Here is a 20,483-nt window from a genome sequence, read left to right on the forward strand (position 1 = left end):
GGCAGTTCCAAGGTAGAGTCCTCAGATCTTGAGGCAGCAGTCATTTCTTTTACCAGTTTCTATTTTTGATCCGATGGTTTCATCATGGTAGATTCAGAAATGTGGGCTTTATTAATGACAGATTTGACTCTGAGACGCGCATAAACACTTGCCTTAATGACTTTATAATTTTAGCCTTCCACTAAAATGGAACCATTTGAAAGTGAATTTTAAGAATTGTTTTAGAAATTTCAGAAACCAAAGTAGTATTAGTTTTTGTTGCTAAGGAGAACGTACCCTTTTCTGCATATTGCCGGCTTAGTATTCTTAAACTTTGCAAACAGTAGGAGTAAAAAATATTTTCTTTTTTCTTTCAGCTGGTTTATCATGCTTTGCAGTTGTTAGCATATACAGCCCTTGGTATTTTAATTATGAGACTAAAACTCTTCTTGACACCCCACATGTGTGTTATGGCATCACTGATCTGCTCAAGACAGGTAACATGTTATGTTGGAGTATAGCTACTATGATAATTCTAGCCTTTATTATTGAGTGGCCCTAAAATAATGAATTACAAAGTCTTTTAAGTGACTGTAGTTAAAGCTCTTTATGGTTTTGTACTTACCTTTCTTAAAGGGTAAGGAGGGCCAAAGCTGATCATTTTGACTTCTACAGTAGTTGTTGGTGTACAGCAAACACTGATTTAGTACAGGCTGAGTTCATGAGTGATTACTGCAGGTGCTGATACAAAGCAGAGCTTAATTGTACAAATAATAACTTTTTTTGTTGTGACATTCATATCACAAAGAATTCTAATAATTGATTTCAAGTTATAAGTGCTTACAAATTATATGTTCTTTTTTTAGTATCAAACTTGAACCTTTTTTTTCCCACTTATTTGGTGCACATTTGTGTGCACATTGTTGACTTGTGCTTTTTAAAATTTAGTTTAAGCCTTCCGTGGTGGTTTTCTGCTTATTTTTCCTGGATAATTGCCTCCTTGCTCTGTATTCACAGATTTTTATGCCTCTCCGTAGTGTCACCTTTCCATTAGTCAACCCACCTAGGTACAACAGCAGCACCTCTCTTAAACATAGCAGATATTCACTAAGCACCTACACTGTGCACTCTAGGATGGGAGATAGAGTAGTGGACAGAAAAGTGAAAAAAAACAGTGTTTATAAGCCCTCAGGAAACTTGAAATCTAGCTCTGCAGACATTTAGAGAAAGATCAGGAGAACAAAGTGTTGTTATGGAGTGTGGACTATTTGAATGTGGAAAAAATTAGCCAGCCTCGAGGTTCCCAATCAAAATGTTGTATTATGTTAAAAAGGCACTGCTTTCCACTTTTCTGACTCCTTCAGGCTGGCACAGGAAAGGAGGCTGGGTGGAATCCTTTAATCTTGAGTCTTATTCTGCAGCATGACTAATATAGGTTGGTGCAAACATAACTGCAGGTTTTGCTATTTTAATGACAAAACCCACCATTACTTTTACACCAACCAGATAGAAAGGGTCATCCAGGGCAGGTTTTGCAAGTGTGGGGTTTCTGCTGTCACACAGGACCTTGCGTTCAGAAGGACCCTGAACTTGGTTGAATGTTTGCTGCTGCTGTTTTTAACTTCTTAGTAATTTTTGAACAAGGGACCCCACATTTTTATTTTGCCCTGGGCCTTGTACATTGTGTAGGTAGGTATGGCTTTACTTGAATTTGAGAGTAGAGAAAGCAGATTGAGAAAAGATCTTTCTATATTGTGTTCCACTTACATAAGGCTGATGGTAGAATTCTTTTGATCCCGAAGATTATTATTTTGTGGCTTTTTCTTTAGGATAATTAATCCTTTATCTGGGCCTCTAGCAGAGGTCACATTCTTCTCTGGGAAGAAGTTTTGCATAATAGATAACAACTACTTTATACTAACAATTACCAATATATTCTCAATTTGGTTTCAGCTATTTGGATGGCTCTTTTGCAAAGTACATCCTGGTGCTGTCGTTTTTGCTATATTAGCAGCAATGTCAATACAAGGTTCAGCAAATCTGCAAACCCAGTGGAATATTGTAGGGGAGTTCAGCAATTTGCCACAAGAAGAACTTATAGAATGGATCAAATATAGCACTAAACCAGGTAAAAAAAAAAATTCATATTATTTAGCTGTTTTTCCCACAATTTTATATACCACTGCAAACTCTTAAAACCAAGTTACTTCCAGTAATCTTACTCTTTCTAAGCAGTGTTGCTTTTAGAATATCCAAAACAAAGGAGATAATAATCCTGTTTAAATAGTTTGCAGGGGAAGTTATACGTATGTTCTTAGTAATTTATTCTGCCATTTTTTAAATTGTACTTTAAGTTCTGGGGTACATGTGCAGAACATGCAGGTTTGTTACATAGGAATACACGTGCCATGGTGGTTGGCTGCATCCATCACCCCATCATCTACCTTAGGTATTTCTCCTATTGCTATCCCTTCCCTAGGTCCCCACCACCCGACAGGTCCCAGTGTGTGATGTTCCCCTCCCTGTGTCCATGTGTCCTCATTGTTCAACTCCGACTTCTGAGTGAGAACATGCGGTGTTTGGTTTTCTGTTCTTATGTTAGTTTGCTGAGAATGATTTCCAGCTTCATCCATGTCCATCCAAAGGACATGAACTCATTCTTCTTTTATGACTGCATAGTATTCCATGGTGTATATGTGCCACATTTTCTGTATCCAAGCTATCATTGATGGGCATTTGGGTAGGTTCCAAGCCTTTGCTATGTGAACAGTACTGCAATAAACATACATGTGCATGTGTGTTTATAATAGAACGATTTGTAATTCTTTGGGTATATGCTGGGTCAAATGATATTTCTAGTTCTAGATCCTTGAGGAATGGCCACAGTGTCTTCCACAATGGTTGAACTAATTTATACTGCCACCAACAGTGTAAAAGTGTTCCTGTTTCTCCACACCCTCTCCATCATCTGTTGTCTCCTGACTTTTTTTTTTTTTTTTTTTTTTGAGACGGAGTTTCACTCTCCTTCCCAGGCTGGAGTGCAATGGTTCGATCTCGGCTCACCGCAACCTCTGCCTCCTGGGTTCAGGCAATTCTCCTGCCTCAGCCTCCTGAGTAGCTGGGATTACAGGCACGCGCCACCGTGCCTAGCTAATTTTCTGTATTTTTAGTAGAGACAGGGTTTCACCATGTTGACCAGGATGGTCTCAATCTCTTGACCTCGTGATCCACCCGCCTCGGCCTCCCAAAGTGCTGGGATTACAGGCGTGAGCCACCGCGCCCGGCTGTCTCCTGACTTTTTAATCTTTGCCATTCTAACTGGCGTGAGATGATATCTCATTGTGGTTTTAATTTGCATTTCTCTATTGACCAGTGATGATGAGCTTTTTTTCATATGTTTGTTGGCTGCATAAATGTCTCCTTTTGAGAAGTGTCTGTTCATTTCCTTTGCCTACTTCTTGATGGGGTTGTTTGTTTCCTGTAAATTTACTTAAGTTCTTTGTAGATTCTGGATACCAGCCCTTTGTCAGATGGGTAGACTGCAAAATTTTTCTCCCATTCTGTAGGTTGCCTGTTCACTCTGATGATAGTTTCTTTTGCTGTGCAGAAGCTCTTTAGTTTATTTAGATCCCATTTGTCTATTTTGGCTTTTGTTGCCATTCCTTTTGGTGTTTTAGTTGTGAAGTCTTTGCCCATGCCTGTGTCCTGAATGGTATTGCCTAGGTTTTCTTTTAGGGTTGTTACGGTTTTAGGTCTTATGTTTAAGTCTTTAATCTATCTTGAGTTAATGTTTGTATAAGGTGTAAGGAAGGGATCCAGTTTCAATTTTCTGCATGTGGCTAGCCAGTTTTCCCAACATCATTTATTAAATAGGGAATTCTTTTCCTGTTACTGAAGGTGTGTGGTGTTATTTCTGAGGCTTCTATTCTAAGTTCCATTGGTGTATTTATCTGTTTTGGTACCAGTACCATGCTATTTTGGTTACTGTAGCCTTGTAGTATAGTTTGAAGTCAGGTAGCATGATGCCTCCAGCTTTGTTTTTTGTTTGTTTGTTTGTTTTTTGGGTTTTTTTGCTTATAATTGTCTTGGCTATGTGGGCTCTTTTTTGGTTCCATGTGAAATTTAAGGTGTTTTTTTCCAATTCTGTGAAGAAAGTCAGTTGTAGCTTGATAAGGATAGCATTGACTCTATAGATTGCTTTGGGGAGTATGGCCATTTTCACAATATTGATTCTTCCTAACCATGAGCATGGAATGTTTTTCCATATGTTTGTGTCCTCTCTTATTTCCTTGAGCAGTGGTTTGTAGCTCTCCTTGAAGAGGTCCTTCATATCCCTTGTAAGTTGTATTCCTAGGTATTTTATTCTCTCTGTAGCAGTTGTGAATGGCAGTTCACTCATGTTTCTCTGTTATTGATGTATAAGAATGCTTGTGAATTTTGCACATTGATTTTGTATCCTGAGACTTTGCTGAAGTTGCTTATCTTATCAGCTTAAGGAGATTTGGGGCTGAGACGATGGAATCTTCTAAATATACAGTCATATCGTCTGCAAATAGAGACAATTTGACTTCCTCTTTACCTATTTGAATACCCTTTCTTTCTTTCTTTTGCCTGATTGCCCTGACCGAAACTTCCAATACTATGTTGAATAGGAGTGGTGAGAGAGGGCATCTTTGTCTTGTGCCAGTTTTCAAAGGGAATGCTTCCTGTTTTTGCCCATTCAGTATGATATTAGCTGTGAGTTTATCATAAATAGCTCTTATTATTTTGAGATACGTTCCATTAATACCTAGTTTATTGAGAGTTTTTAGCATGAAGGGTTGTTGAATTTTGTCGAAGGCCTTCTGATCTATTGAGATAATCGTGGTTTTTGTCTTTGGTTCTGTTTATGTGATGAATTATGTTTATTGCTTTGCATATATTGAACCAGCCTTGCATCCCAGGGATGAAGCCGACTTCATCTTGATGGATAAGCTTCTTGATGTGCTGTTGGATTCCGTTTTTTGCCAGTATGTTATTGAGGATTTTTGCATCAGTGTTCATCAGGGATATTGGCCTAAAATTTTCTTTTTTAGTTGTGTCTCTGCCAGATTTTGGTATCAGGATGATGTTGGCCTCATAAAATGAGTTAGGGAGGATTCCCTCTTTTACTATCGTTTCAGATAGTTTCAGAAGGAATGATACCAGCTCTTCTTTGTACTTCTGGTAGAATTCGGCTGTGAAACCATCTAGTCTTGAACTTTCTTTGGTTGGTAGGCTATTAATTGCTGCCTCAATTTCAAACCTTGTTATTCATCTATTCAGGGATTTGACTTCTTCCTGGTTTAGTCTTGGGAGGGTATACATGTCCAGGAATTTATCAATTTCTTCTAGATTTTCTGTTTTATATGCGTAGAGGTGTTTATAGTATTTTTTGATGGTAGTTTGTATTTCTATGGGATCAGTGGTGATATCGCCTTTATCATTTTTTATTACATCTGTTTAATTCTTCTCTCTATTTCTTCTTTATTAGTCTGGCTAGTGGTCTATCTGTTTTGTTGATCTTTTCAAAAATAAAAACCAGATGCTGGATTCACTGATTTTTTTTTTAAAGGATTTTTTTGTGTCTCTATCTCCTTCAGTTCTACTCTGATATTAGTTATTTCTTGCCTTCTGCTGGCTTTTGAATTTGTTTGTTCATGCTTCTCTAGTTCTTTTAATTGTGATGTTAGGGTATCGATTTTAGATCTTTCTGCTTTCTCTGTTGGGCATTTAATGCTATAAATTTTCCTCTACATACTACTTTAAATGTTTCCTAAAAATTCTGGTACTTTGTGTCTTCTCATTGGTTTCAAAGAACACCTTTATTTCTGCCTTTATTTTGTTAATTACCCAGTAGTCATTTAGGAGCAGGTGGTTCTGTTTCCATGTAGTTTTGCAGTTTTGAGTGAGTTTCTTAATCCTGAGTTCTAATTTGATTGCACTGTGGTCTGAGAAACTGTTTGTTTTGATTTCTGTTCTTTTGCATTTGCTGAGGAGTGTTTTACTTCCAATTGTGTGGTCAATTTTCGAATAGGGGCAATGTGATGCTGAGAAGAATGTATATTCTGTTGATTTGGGGTGGAGAGTTCTGTAGATTTCTATTAGGTCCATTTGGTCCAGAGCTGAGTTCAAGTCCTGGATATATTTGTTAATTTTCTGTTTTGTTGATCTGTCTAATATTGACAGTGGAGTGTTAAAGTCTCCCACTATTATTGTGTGGGAGCCTTAAGTCTCTTTGTAGGTCTCTAAGAACTTGCTTTATGTACCTGGGTGCTCCTGCATTGGGTGCATACATATTTAGGATAGTGCTTCTTGTTGCATTGATCCCTTTACTGTGATGGTTTAAAGTGTGTTATCAGAGACTAGGATTGCAACCCCTGCTTTTTTTTTTTTTTTTAACTTTCTATTTGCTTGGTAAATCTTTCTCCATTATTTTATTTTAAGCCTGTGTGTGTCTTTGCACATGACATGGGTCTCCTGAATACAGCACACTGATGGGTCTTGACTCTTTATCCAGTTTCTCAGTCTGTGGGCAGTTAGCCCATTTACATTTAAGGTTAATATTGTTATGTGTGAATTTGATCCTGCCATTATGATACTAGCTGATAATTTTGCTCCTTAGTTGATGTAGTTTCTTCCTAGCGTCAATGGTCTTTACAGTTTGGTATGTTTTTGCAGTGGCTGGTACTGGTTGTTCCTTTTCATGTATAGTGCTTCCTTCAGGAGCTTTTGTAGGGAAGGCCTGGTGGAGACAAAATCTCTCAGCATTTACTTATCTGTAAAGGGTTTTATTTCTCCTTCACTTATGAAGCTTAGTTTGGCTGGATATGAAATTCTAGATTGAAAGTTCTTTTCTTTAAGAATGTTAAATATTGGCCTCCACTCTCTTCTGGCTTGTAGGGTTTCTGCCGAGAGATCTGCTGTTAGTCTAATTGACTTCCGTTTGTGGGTAACCCAACCTTTCTCTCTGGCTGCCCTTAGCATTTTTTCCTTCATTTCAGCCTTGGTGAATCTGACGATTATGTGTCTTTGGGTTGCTCTTCTTGAGGAGTATCTTTGTGGTGTTCTATGTATTTCCTGAATTTGAATGTTGGCCTTCCTTGCTAGATTAGGGAAGTTCTCCTGGATAATATTCTGAAGAGTGTTTTCCAACCTGATTTCATTCTCTCTGTCACTTTTAGGTACATCGATCAAACGTAGATTTGGTCTTTTCATGTAATCCCATATTTCTTGGAGGCTTTGTTCATTTCTTTTTACTCTTTTTTTCTCTATTCTTCCTGCTTTATTTCATTGAGTCGATCTTCAATCTCTGATGTCCTTTCTTCTGTTTGATTAATTCAGCTATTGAAACTTGTATATGCTTCACGAAGTTCTCATGCTGTGTTTTTCATCTCCGTCAGGTCGTTCATGTTCTTCTCTAAACTGGTTATTCTTGTTAGCATTTCATCTAACCTTTATTCAAGGTTCTTAGCTTACTTGCATTGGGTTAGAACATGCTCATTTAGCTCAGAGAAGTTTGTTATTACCCACGTTCTGAAGCCTGCTTCTGTCAGTTTGTCAAGCTCATTCTCCATCCAGTTTTGTTCCCTTGCTGATAAGGAGCTGTGATCCCTTAAAGGAGAAGAGGTGTTCTGTTTTTTTGGAGTTTTCAGCCTTTTTGCGCTTGTTTCTTCCATCTTTGTGGATTTATCTTCCTTTGGTTTATGAAGTCGGTGACCTTTGGATGGGGTCTCTGAGTGGATGATTTGTTGATGTTGAAACTGTTTCTTTCTGTTTATTAGTTTTCCTTCTAACAGTCAGGCCCCTCCGATGCAGGTCTGCTGGAGTTTGCTGGAGGTCCACTCCAGACCCTTCTTGCCTGGGAATCACCAGTAGAGACTGCAAACAGCAAAGATTGCTGCCTGTTCCTTCCTCTGGTAGCTTCATCCCATAAGGGTACCTGCCAGATGCCAGCCAGAGCTGTTCCATATGAAGTGTCTCCCAGTCAGGGTACACGGGGGTCAGGGAGCTACTTGAGGAGGCAGTCTATCCCTTATCAGAGCTAAAACACTGTGTTGGGAAATCCGCTGTTCTCTTCAGAGCCTGGGATGTTTAGGTCTGCTGAAGCTGTACCCACTACTGCTCTTTTTCCCAGGTGTTCTGTCCCAGGAAGGTGGGGCTTTATTTATAAGTCCCTGATGGGCTGCTGCCTTTTTTCAGAGATGCTCTGCCCAGCGAAGACATCTAGTGAGATGGTGCCTACAGCTGCTCATCTGTGTTGGGCCCTGCCCAGATGGGATTTTCCGACAGCTTTGCTTACAGTGTGGGGTTGAAACCACCTATTCAAACCTCAGCAATGGTGAAGGACCCAGGTCAAGCTCAGATTGCTGTGCTGGCTGTGAGAATTTCAAGCCAGTAGATTGTAGCTTGCTGGTCTCTGTGGGGGTAGGACCTGCTAAGCCAGACAACTTGGCTCCCTGGCTTCAGCCCCCTTTCCAGGGGAGTGAACAATATTATCTTGCTGGCATTCCAGGTGCCACTGGGGTATGAAAAAGAAAACTGCTGTTGCTAGCTTGGTTTCTGCCCAAATGGCCGTCCAGTTTTGTGCTGAAAACCCAGGGCCCAGATGAATGTGTAGGTACCAGAGGGAATCTTCTGGTCTGTGGGTTGTGAAGACTGAGAAAAGCACAGTATCTGGGTCAGAGTGCAGGAAACAGCCCCTAATGGCTTCCCTTGGCTAGGGGAGAGAGTTCCTCGGCCCCTTGTGCTTTCCGGGTGAGGCGATGCCCCGCCCTGCTTCGGCTTGCCCTCCTTGGGCTGCACCCACTGTACAACTAGTCTCAATGAACCAGGTACCTCAGTTGAAAATGTGGAAATCACCCACCTTCTATGTCAATCTCGCTGGGATCTGTGCACCAGAGCTGTTCCTATTTGGCCATCTTGCCTGGGGATGATTCTGCCATTTTTATAAATTTTAATTTTTTCGAAATTTATTCACAGTTATAAATGCACATTTAAAATAATTTTTTCTATGCTTATTTTCTTAGTGAATTTTTAATATTAGTTCTTCACATTCCATCTTGAAATAAACTCATGGAATGTGATACTTTATTCATGCGTAGAAAGGAAGACTTTATTGTCATCTGTGTATCAAATGATTGAATACTAAATCATCTTCCAGAATTCCTTATTACTATAAAGCTTTCCTAGTCCATTTGATACTACTTTTCTAGATTCAGGAAAGATTTCTGAGATTTTTTTTTTTAAGAAAGAAAGCTTTAATGAGATGATGAAGCTCTATTTTCCAAGAAAAATCATTTACCCAGGCCTGGTTGCCAACTGCTACTTTATCGCCATCTGACTTAATAGTTCTGCCATTGAGTCCTGAAGTCGTGAACCTTGCTGGGCCTCTGCTCTGTTACTTGTGAAATAATTGATTTAAACTTGAAGGAGACCCCTTCTCACACTCATTGAATGTCATCCTGAGACCTTCCTCTTGTTTTCCAGATGCAGTGTTTGCAGGTGCCATGCCCACGATGGCAAGTGTTAAGCTGTCTGCACTTCGGCCCATTGTGAATCATCCACATTATGAAGATGCAGGCTTGAGGTCAGTGCACAGTCTCACATCATCAAAAATAAACCTTCCATGCAAACAGACAGTGAGTGGAGGACACCAGCAAACTAATGAGTAATGTTCCAAAAGGATATGATGAACTGAGATTTATCGAGTTGGGGAGCAGAAAGCTGAAATAAGACTGCTAAGCACTAAACAAATCTGTTAAGACTTCAGAGGGCAAGAAAATGACAGCTTTCAGGGCTATCTCCTCTACCAGGCAGAAAAAAGAAGTCATACTATAACACTTTCCCACAGGTTAACAGGGCTCTGAAATGTCCAGGTCCTTTTCATCCTGTAATTCCCTAAAGAGTTTAGCTTAGAGTCTTTATTAAAGTTTTCTCATAGGTGATTTTTCTTGTGTTTGGAGAAGTCATTTGAAATAGAATCCCATTCAAAGCAGAGTTTATTCTGGTTTTCACCAGTATAGCCTGTTAGAATGAACTTGGGTGTTTTCTATTTTTTTAGATTTTTTGGAGACTTTAAAAAATAATTTAGAGACGTGTTATCTAAATTATTTTTTAAAAAAGATTTAATTTTTCATGGAATTTCTAAGGCAGGTGATGCTATTCATTTTCTAAGTGATTAGGGGAATCTTATTAGTATATTGTTTTGCATAACAACAGCATATACATTTTACAAATAAGCTTTTTCATTAAAAAATCAATCTTACCAAGCTAATTTCCAGACCAATTTTGTTGAATAAGTTTAATTTTTCTTAAATCTAGAAATAAAATGAAGAACCGTTTAATGTGAGTTATTGTTGATGTCAAAGTTGAGACTGTTGCAGCTTCAGAGCAGTCCTGTAGTTTGTTTGTTGTGGTTCATCCCTGTTCACACACAGGATACCTTACTCTTATATGTGATAGAGTAGTGAAGAATTTAAGACAAATAAGTAAGTGAACAGACAAAGAAGACCAAGTTTGGAAATGTAGGGGTATGTTAAAGGTGACTCTCTTCTCCCATATCTTGTCTTCCTTCTGCCTTCTGCTTTTGACCTTACTGATGCCCCTTAGCAGGAACTCCCATGAGGAATTTCCTCCTGACTGGATTCTTCTTCATCATCTATCTTCTAGTCTCATTCACTGCTTCTTCCAAATGTGTTGATTGTATCTTTTTAATCTTGAAAATTTTGTGTCCAATTATTTTTCTTTAAAGAGCCAGAACAAAAATAGTATATTCAATGTATAGTCGGAAAGCAGCTGAAGAAGTGAAGCAAGAACTGATAAAGTTAAAAGTGAATTATTACATTCTAGAAGAGTCATGGTGTGTAAGAAGATCCAAGTGAGTATCAGCACAGTTAATATTTTATAATCATAAGACACAAAGTTTAATTCAAGCACATGGCAAGTGCTTTGCTGGTGGCGGGGGTGTGTATATAACATTTAATAAAGTATAAGTGAAAAAAAAATTTTTTTGTTTTTGAGACAGACTCTCACTCTGTCACCGAGGCTGGAGTACAGTGGCATGATCTTGGCTCACTGCAACCTCTGCCTTCCAAGTTCAGGCAATTCTCATGCCTCAGCCTCCCAAGTAGCTGGGATTACAGGCATACACCACCACACCCAGCTAATTTTTGTATTTTTAGTAGAGATGGGATTTTGCCATGTTGGCCAGGCTAGTCTCAAACTCCTGGCCTCAAGTGCTCCTCCTGCCTTGGCCTCTCAAAGTGCTGGGACTACAGGTGTGAGCCACCATTCCTGGCCTGAAAAAACTTTCTAGATAATGATTTGGAGTCTTTCTTTTCTAGTCTTTATAAATTTCTTTTTTTTTTTTCAAATAATGATTTGTATGTGTATACTACTTTAAAGAGATTTTATTGGCACTAATTGATAATCTCCCAAATTGTTCATATTTGCTTTTGATGTTTTTTTAAAAAAAACCTTTTATTTAAAGTTAGATATTTTTTTTTTTTTTCCAAAAGACTTCCAGGGTCTGAAACCAAGTAATGGGGAGCCTCATTTTGGTGAAGTCAGGCAGCTGAGTACCAGGGCCGCCGCATCATCCATACTGTGTCTCTGTGCTATACTGTGTTCTGTTGATGGATGGGTTACCCTGTTAGCATCAACTCAGAATGAAACTTTTCTTTCCTGGCATCTCACATCTTATTTGAATGGGAAAATAACTATACTATGACCCACATTCTCTTGGTTTTATGGTTGTTAAAAATTTCTATTTCCACAGAGATGTTTACTAAGCTGAGTATAGCTCCAAGCTACAGTAAGATCTTGAAAGCAGATGTGAATCTAAAGTTATCTAGAAACCTGGCACGTGAGTGACTGGACAGCAGGTGACAGTAGCCTGCTTTTAAAGTACCAGAACTTTCCCTCCACGAAGAGCACAGTACAGAAATACTTTCAACAGAAATAAATGCTATTTTATGGAATAATAATATTTTTTAAATTCTTTACTACTCTTTAACTAGAGATTGTTATATTTATGGCTTAATTATAATTTGCCCAACATATATTTCAATGACAAAATTGTTAAAATAGTTCTGTGACATAGTATCTACAGTTTTGCTCATAAGGAAACTAAAATTATTGATCATAGAATGATTTTTCTATGCATATGTGCTACATGATTGGAATTCAGTCAGGATTTATAGAAAATGTTATTTTGTAATATTTAGAAAATGCTTTAAGCATTTATGAATGCGTGAATATATATGAAATTCACATACTCACCTTTAACATTGTTATATAAATTTAATACAAAAAAGTTCTAAGCATCTCATAACAATCTTATGAGGAAATTATATGAAATGAACGGTAGGTTGACATTTGTAATAGGAAGAGCTCAGTTCTTAGCATAGCTTTCTACCAGAATTGGGATCTTCTTTATTTCTTTGGACTTCACTCTCTTGAAACAACTGTAAGTTACTGGAACATAAAAATAATGTTCATAACCTTTTTTCTCCAAGCTAACAATAAGACTTGATTCAAGAGTCTTCATTTTTTCCTAGATCCTACATGGAGTTTGAATATATGAAAGTTGCAGAGGCTTTGTGCTTTAGGGTGTTGGGAGAGCTCCCTGGATTTGCATAGCTGTAACAGTCTCATGTTCGGGTAGGCAGAGCACTGTTTTACTCACACAAGAAGTGATACGAAGGCAAATTTAGGAAGTATGGCAATAAGCTTTGCACACTAAACAAAATCAGCAGACATTGAACTGACTTCAGGTCACTTACGAGCACTCAGACTGAGAGTTGGGGTGCAGAGGAGGGTGTGCTGCATTTCCCCATCCGGACCTTGACTTGCAGTTATTGTGGCTGTCACAGCAGGAGTTGAGTGGGAAAAAGCTATGAAAGTGACTCTCTCATCTGTTTTTCCCACTCATTAAAATGACACTCTCCCTCTAGTACAAGATCTAAGCCAGGCTGATGACACGCTGTCAGGAAACCTTGATCAGGTCCACTCTGCTTCAACCTTGACACAAAACAAAAGCTGTACTTTCTGCTCCAACAGGGAAGCAAATGGGGCATTCAAATAGGAAAGAAAAGGGAAAAGCGACTAATACTTATATAATGTTTACATTTAGAGTAGGAAGTTTCTTGACAAAGCTTTCCGCCCGGTTTGGGATCGTCCTTATTTCCTTGGCCTTCACTCTCCATTTCAGTTATGTCAGCCTGAAACCCCTATAGATTGCTGGGACATGAAAGTATGTCAGAATGGGGGAAGCAGATGGGGAACTTGGATAGGAGAGGAAGGGGAAGAGGGACCAATATTTATCTAGCGCTTAATCTGTGCCTGGCAGTTGGTGAGCACTATGTTTAAATGATCTCATTTACAAGTGGCTTAATTGTACGGCTTGATTATCCTTTAACTATTTGACACTGTGTTTAAATATAAACACTCAAATATATTTGCATGCAAGTTGTAGATTAGTTTTTAATTAACTACAGTTCTCTGCTTCTTTTTATTCCAATAATAAAATACATGTATTCAGAAGAAAATAATTCAGATTTTCACTAATGCTATTTGCAGATGGCTGGCCTGGGGAAACCTTGGGAAACTCAGATGAGGACTAAATAGTGTTGCACAAGGCAAACAGAGCTTCCCAAGACAGCTGTTTGCCCTCTCTTTTTCCTAAAAGCTGTTGAACTCAGGAAAACTGTGGGTCATTCTCTACTTCCTCTGTGTCTCACTCTCTGCCACCATGGGCCATCAGTGTTATAACAGTTCAGCCTTGATGTGTATGAGAAAATTAAAAGGTAGAAAACCCATGCCCAGCCATATTACCATACATGTTCAATGTCAGTAGAAACCAGTGTCAGCAAGGGTGTGCAAAAAGTGTGCACTTGAAGTGTCCCTCTTCATGGGAACACTCACTGGCTAAACATTTCTAGGTGATAGTTTGAAGGGAAAGTAAAAAAAATTGTGTATTCCTTTGACAGAGTGATAATGTTGCCTGTAGAGCAGGGGTTCCCAAGCTTCTGGCCATGGACCAGTACGTCTGTGGCCTATTAGGAACCTGGCCGTGCAGCATGAGGTGAGTGGAGAGTGAGCGAGCGATACAACTTGAGCTCTGGCTCCTGACAGATCAGTGGCAGCATTAGATTCTCATAGGAGCATGAACCCTATTGCGAACTACACATGCGAGGGATGTAGGTTGTGTGCTCCTTGTGGGAGTCTAATGCCTGATGATCTGAAGTGAAACAGTTTCATCCCTCCCCACTCTCCAGTCCATGGAAACACTGTCTTCCATGAAACCAGTTGCTGGTCCCAAAACGGTTGGGACCGCTGCTCTAGAGGTTTAGCTTGAAGAAGGGAGCTCAGCACAAGACTGCTTGTGGCTGCGTTGGTTTATAAGGGGAAACAATTAAAATATCTATTTGTAAAGAATTGGTTAATAATACATATGAGAACTAGCAGCTATTCAAAACAATAGAGTAGCTCTTTATGCACTGACATGGAAAAATCGCGCCACATTTTACTGTTTAGAGTCCCAGAATAATTCCATTTTTGTAAAAACAACTCAAGCGCATCTGTCAGGGTTCTCCAGAGGGGACAAAACTAATAGGATAGATGCATATATGAAAGGGAGTTTATTAAAGGAGTACTGACTCACACGATCACAAGGTGAAGTCCCACAATAGGTCATCTGCAAGCTGAAGAACAAGGAAGCCAGTCCAAGTCCCAAAGCCTCAAAGTAGGGAAGCTGACAGTGCAGTCTTCAGTATGTGGCTGAAGGCCCAAGATCCCCTGGCAGACCACTGGTGTAGACCCAAGAGTCCAAAAACTGAAGAACTTGGAGTCTGGTGTTCAGGGGCAGGAAGCATCTCTAGGAGAAAGATAGAGGCTAGAAGACTCAGTCAGTCTAGTCCTTCCACATTCTTTTGCCTGCTTTATTTCTAGCCATGCTGGCAGCTGATTAGATGGTACCCATGCAGATTGAGGGTGGGTGGACCTCTCCCAGGCCACTGACTCAAATGTTAATCTCCCTTGGCAACACCGTCACAGATACACCCAGAAACAATAATTTGCATCCTTCAATCAAGTTGACACTTAATACTAACCATCACAGCATCTGTGTATATAATTATATCCATGTCTGTATTTGTGTGCATGTGTCTGACAATGGATAACAAAATGTCCAGCAGATACCAAATATTCTATGTTCTCACTTATAAGTGGGAGCTAAGCTACCAGGATGCAAAGCATAAGAATGATTTCGACTGTGGGGACTCAGGGGAAGTAAGGATGGGGGTGGTGAGTGATAAAAGATTACACATTGGGTACACCGTACACTGCTCTGGTGATGGATGCACCAAAATCTCAGTAACTGCCACTGAAGAACTTATCCACGTAACCAGAAACCACCTACGTGTTTCCCAAAAGCTATTGAAAAAATATATATATATTTAAATATATATATGTATATTATATATATAATATAAAATATATGTTAAAAATATATATATATTTAAAGGTCCAGCAGGGTATATGCTGGATTGTTTATAGAAGTCACGTCTGAGAAATGCCATTGGAGATGATGGTGACTTTCATTTTTTAAAATTTATGTAGGTCTATATTTTGGTATTTTCATAATGACTGATTACTTTTAAGTTAAAGACATTGTTTGAAAAGGGAAAGTGATGTACATTCCTGCTACGGTGTTTGCCTCATGGTGGAGAGTGAGGGAGGGACTGCTACTAAACATAAAAGGGACTCATTGGGAATTATTTTCCTCTTACTTAGAAATAAAAAGGGAAGCAATTATGATAAAACATGAGCAGTTGTCAGTTCTCTATAATTTCCCCATGTAAATTTCTGTTTTAAAAATTTCTCAAAAGGTAGATAGCAGTATCCAACAGTTACATCTGTAAAACTGTTTTTGATTTAAAATAAATGGTACTGTTATTTTGAGGGACTTGTTTAGGCAAATGTCATATGATACAAATTTATACCGTTCTTTATAAGAATATATTGCTTTTGAGATTTAATTATGTATTTGGCTAAGATGTATGCTCAACACTACCAGAATTTCTTTAAATTGATTGATTCTACAATATCGACTGTCCAGTTAAGGATGTTTTGACCTACTGATTTTTTGACTTTATGACAGTATTAAAGCCATATGCATTCAGTAGAAACCATACTTCAAATACCCATACAACCGTTCTGTTTTTCAGTTTTAGTACAGCATTCAATAAATTACCTGAGATAGTCAACATTTTGTTATAAAATAGCATTTGCATTAGATGATTTTGTCCAACTGTAGGCTAATATAAGTGTTCCTAGCATGTTTAAGGTAGGCCTGGCTAAGCTGTGGTGTTAGGTAGATTAGGTGTATTAAGTGCGTTTTCACCTTATGATGGGTTTATTAGAACATAACCCATGGTAAGTTGAGGAGCATCTATACAATGAATGTAGCTTCCCTGTGAACTAAGCATATTTGCTCATTATAATTTTTTAAATCAATATTATACCTTTTTCTGTGTGCTGGGCATGGTGCTAGATACCTGATCTCATAATCCTCACAACAAACCTATGTTGTGGGTGTTTATTTCCCCATTATACCAATGTGAACACCAAGACCAAGGGACCTGCTCAGCACCACATTCTTGGTAAGCAGCTAAGGCAGAGTTTAACTGAGATGTCTCTTACCCCAACACCTGGATATATGTGTCTGAAGGTCTGTTTCTTTCCTTATCACCTTTGCTGCATTCACCTTGTTCTAAAGTGAATCATGGCAGCTTATAAAAACATAAATATATAACAGAATTCTTCAAAAACTAAGGAATTTAAGTGGAAAAAAGGTCAGGAAATGAGGTCAGGAATATAAGAAGTACTCTGCTTTATCTGCAGTTATATAATGCACATTGATTTTTAATGTGTACATTGATTTTTCTAGGCCTGGTTGCAGTATGCCTGAAATTTGGGATGTGGAAGATCCTGCCAATGCTGGGAAAACTCCCTTATGTAACCTCTTGGTGAAGGATTCCAAACCTTACTTCATCACTGTATTCCAGAACAGTGTTTACAAAGTCCTAGAAGTTGTAAAAGAATGACTGCTACATGAACTGCTGCCCATGGACAACTACATCAGTAATGGTTTTAATGTTTCGCTAAGTCATGTGTTATTCATATCCCAAAAATTTTATAGGTAACTGTTTTCAAATAGAAAACGTTTTATTTGGTCAATTTGAATGTCATTCTAATTATAAAAATGACTTACACCTTTATCAATTGGTTACTATTTCAATGCACCCTTTAAAATTTGCTATGCAAATGAGTATATGTTTGTATTTGACTTTAATATTTGTGCTAAAGTGAGCAAAGCTACCTGTATAAAGAAAACAATGGGTCATGAGAAGCATGATATGAAAATACAGGACAATTCTGACTGTATAGGGGCTGATTTTACAGTGTAAGAACTATTAATGCCCTTGCTTCTTTGTTCTGCCTTTTGCTCTTGTCTTTTGGACTTTTCAGTGATTATTGTAAGTTCTTTGGTCATGTCAGCCCCTGTCATCAACTTGAGTTACAGTAGATGGGGCAGACTTGAGTGTTTGCTGTGTAGAACTATCTATTTTACTTCTTTGTGCTCTTTTTGTTCTCTGTGCTCTTGTTAATGAAGCTTCTCCTGCCCATTATTCCAAACTCTTGGACCTAGTGGTTAGGAAATTTCCTTAACTTCCAGCCATTTGGCATTATCATGTCTGTCTGTCTGTCTGTCTCTCTCTCTGTCTCTCTCTCTCTCTCTCTCAATCTCTCTCTCTCTCTCCCTCCCTCCCTCTCCCCGCTTCTCCCCCTCTCCTCCTCCACATTTTCTGTCAAATAAGTGCTGTTTACTTATTTAGTTGCTTGTCAGGTACCTATTCTTGGTTTTAAAAAAATTAATGGTAACTGTATTTTTCTCATTTTTTAGCATTATTCAAATGTTTATATTTTAATACCTTTAAACCACTTTAAAATTTTTTCATGTTTAATTATAGTTTTAAGAATAACTATTTTGAACAACTCCAAATATAGTGCATCTAGAAACTAATGTATATTTGAGTAGACATAATTTATAGTGGAACAGTAGACTGTTGTACATGATAATTTTTCTTTTACCATTAAGGTACAATAAAACATGACTAATTTTGCTGTCAAGAAAGTAAAGAATAATGATAAATGGAGTTTTTATATTTTGCTTTTAAGATTGCCTGCCTTTAATAAGACAAAGCCTTAAGCCTTATAATTTTAGTTCAAAAAACTATCAGTATGAGAAATGAGTATACTTCATCTTCCTTTTTAGTTTTTTTCTTCCTGTTTATTTTTATTTTGAATTTCTACACCTTCTTTGAATTCCTTATATGAATTTTTGTTTCTTAGAAGTTAATTTGTGTGAAATGAGATTCTTCAAAATGATGAAACCTCATAGTTCTGAGAAAAGGTTTTAAGGTTTTAAATTCTAAGCAAACCGTGACTATGGCTGACTACACATTTAATTATACAGCTTCTCTTTCTTAACCACAGGCAGATTAACCTCATTGTGGATTGTCCTTGAGACCTTAGTCCTCAGGATGGTTTCTGGTGACCACTGCTGGAAGCCACTGTTCTCTTTCTACCTTCTTACCAGAGTCCAAGGGCAGGCCTAGTCTCCGGGAAGCAGCAGCTTGCTGACATGAGTCAGCTACAAAGGCTGAGGAGTGTGACCTCAGAGAAGCACCGCCCCCAGCCCTGCCCTAGTGCCCAGAGCTGCAGCTCCCAGGGACACTCCTTCCCTGGAGGTGGCCCAGGAGATGGACTCTGGCAGTGTTCTTCAGATTTCTGGCCACTTTTTGTCATTTGCTGGTTGACTATTTTTATTTCTTAGGCTTTTGCTAGTTTTAGAAAATAGAGAAGCAGCCGGTGATTTGTGGATTAAGAGCAACATTCAAGCGATGATGCACAACAACAGCAGTCCAGGAAAATGGGCAGTGGACACTTGAGGCTGAGGATGGGAGTCGACATGGGCAGGGAAAGGGGAGGTGCTCTCTGCTTATCTGCGATTGTTGCTTACCCGAGTGTGGCTGATGTTGTATATCCAGCAGTTACAATTTTTAAAAATTTTACTTTTACAGTTACCTTTCTGTTTTTCTCACCCCCTAGTAATTTACTTCCAAATTAGTTCACATGTAATAAGTAGAAATTCTGTACAGGAAAAAGCATTAAAAATACTATTGTAACTGTTGAATTTGCTGGGAACCGTTAAAAGTAGTGTAAATTAGCTTTTTCCAGAAGGATCCTTTTGTAGCAGTGTTTATGAATGTAACCCCCAGCAAGATGCGGCTATATATTAGGGGAGCCAGTCTGGAGCAGAGGCCTGAAGGTCCCTGCTATGCAGCCATGGCCACAGCTTGCAGCAGCACTGTGGAGCTTTCGCACCTTTGATGGCAATGCAGAGTGGTGGCAGGTTCCATAGGTGTGACAAAACAGTATTAAATCTCAGTGTTTTGCGTATTTTTAGCATTTAAAAATATTTTTGCTTTAGTGTGAGGAAAGGATAAAAGAAGTGATCAAAATAACTATTGCTATGACATTTTAGAAAACAAAGTTGGGACTGTCTGTAAAAAGATAACCCTCTAAAAATGCTTGGCAAAAAAAGTATAGTGTTAAGATAGGCCAGTGATATTAACGAGAAAGTGAAAGGATGTATCAGGAATAAAGTGTTATTGCATAGGAGTATTGTATTTTTATGAATTTTATGCCAGTTGTTTACATGTACTACATATGTTAAATAAAAAAAGATCATGAAAAATGAGCTAAGTGTTTTTCTTGTTATTTTCATTTCCACCTTGATTGTGAACATGTTTAGCCTTACTTTGTAGTCAGATAGACATGAACTGGTTTGAGTCAGATTGCAGTCCAGAGAAGAGAGGGAAGGATTATAACAGTGGGGTAGACTCTTTGGTCTTATTGTTGGTAGTGGTAGGTACTGAGATTATCCAAACTTTTCCTATATTTATGGTAGAGTCACTTACATTCCTTTACCCTTTTCATCAAAGGACACAACAATTCATTCAAACTATATATTGGGAATAAATACAGAGTTGCTAAAAGCTTTTTTAAATACATTAAACCACAAACAATTTGGTGTCAGTATTTTCTAAATTATGGCTCAGTGTTTCTACTTGATACAAACATCAACTTCTTGGTTCTGTCTCTATGTAGGAAAGACATTTCATCTCTGCTGATTCCTGTATAATTAATTTCTTAACACAATGACACCTTGATTTTGACATCTTTGGGGAATGAGGTGTTCTAATACAGTGGTTCTCAAAATTAACAGGCATCAGCATCACCTGGGAGGGCCCATAGATTGCTGGGCCCCACCACAGAGGTTTCTGATTCAGTTGGCCTATGGTGGGGCCCCAGTACTTGGATTTCTTACCAGTTCTCCGGTGGTGGTGATGCTGTTA

General features: G+C 38.4%; 1 protein-coding gene across 2 annotated transcripts in view; it reads left to right on the forward strand.

Annotated features, from left to right (window-relative positions):
* Positions 1-19,825, forward strand: part of DPY19L1 (dpy-19 like C-mannosyltransferase 1) — a 116,271-nt gene extending 96,446 nt beyond the window's left edge. The window contains exons 18-23 of one of the 2 annotated variants that reach the window (XM_064380466.1): positions 357-476; positions 1,933-2,107; positions 9,487-9,586; positions 10,751-10,876; positions 16,949-17,142; positions 18,559-19,825. In XM_064380466.1, coding sequence (XP_064236536.1) covers positions 357-476; positions 1,933-2,107; positions 9,487-9,586; positions 10,751-10,876; positions 16,949-17,105 — 678 coding nt within the window. In that variant the 3' untranslated portion in view covers positions 17,106-17,142; positions 18,559-19,825. Of the gene's footprint in view, positions 1-356; positions 477-1,932; positions 2,108-9,486; positions 9,587-10,750; positions 10,877-16,948 lie in introns of both variants that reach the window. The other variant, XM_064380465.1, reaches the window with a different exon arrangement.
* The last annotated feature ends 658 nt before the right edge of the window (positions 19,826-20,483 follow it).

The sequence above is a fragment of the Aotus nancymaae genome, unplaced genomic scaffold (assembly GCF_030222135.1).
Source record: "Aotus nancymaae isolate 86718 unplaced genomic scaffold, 86718_ANA_hifiasm-v0.15.2.pri h1tg000025l, whole genome shotgun sequence".
Lineage (NCBI taxonomy): Eukaryota > Metazoa > Chordata > Mammalia > Primates > Aotidae > Aotus > Aotus nancymaae.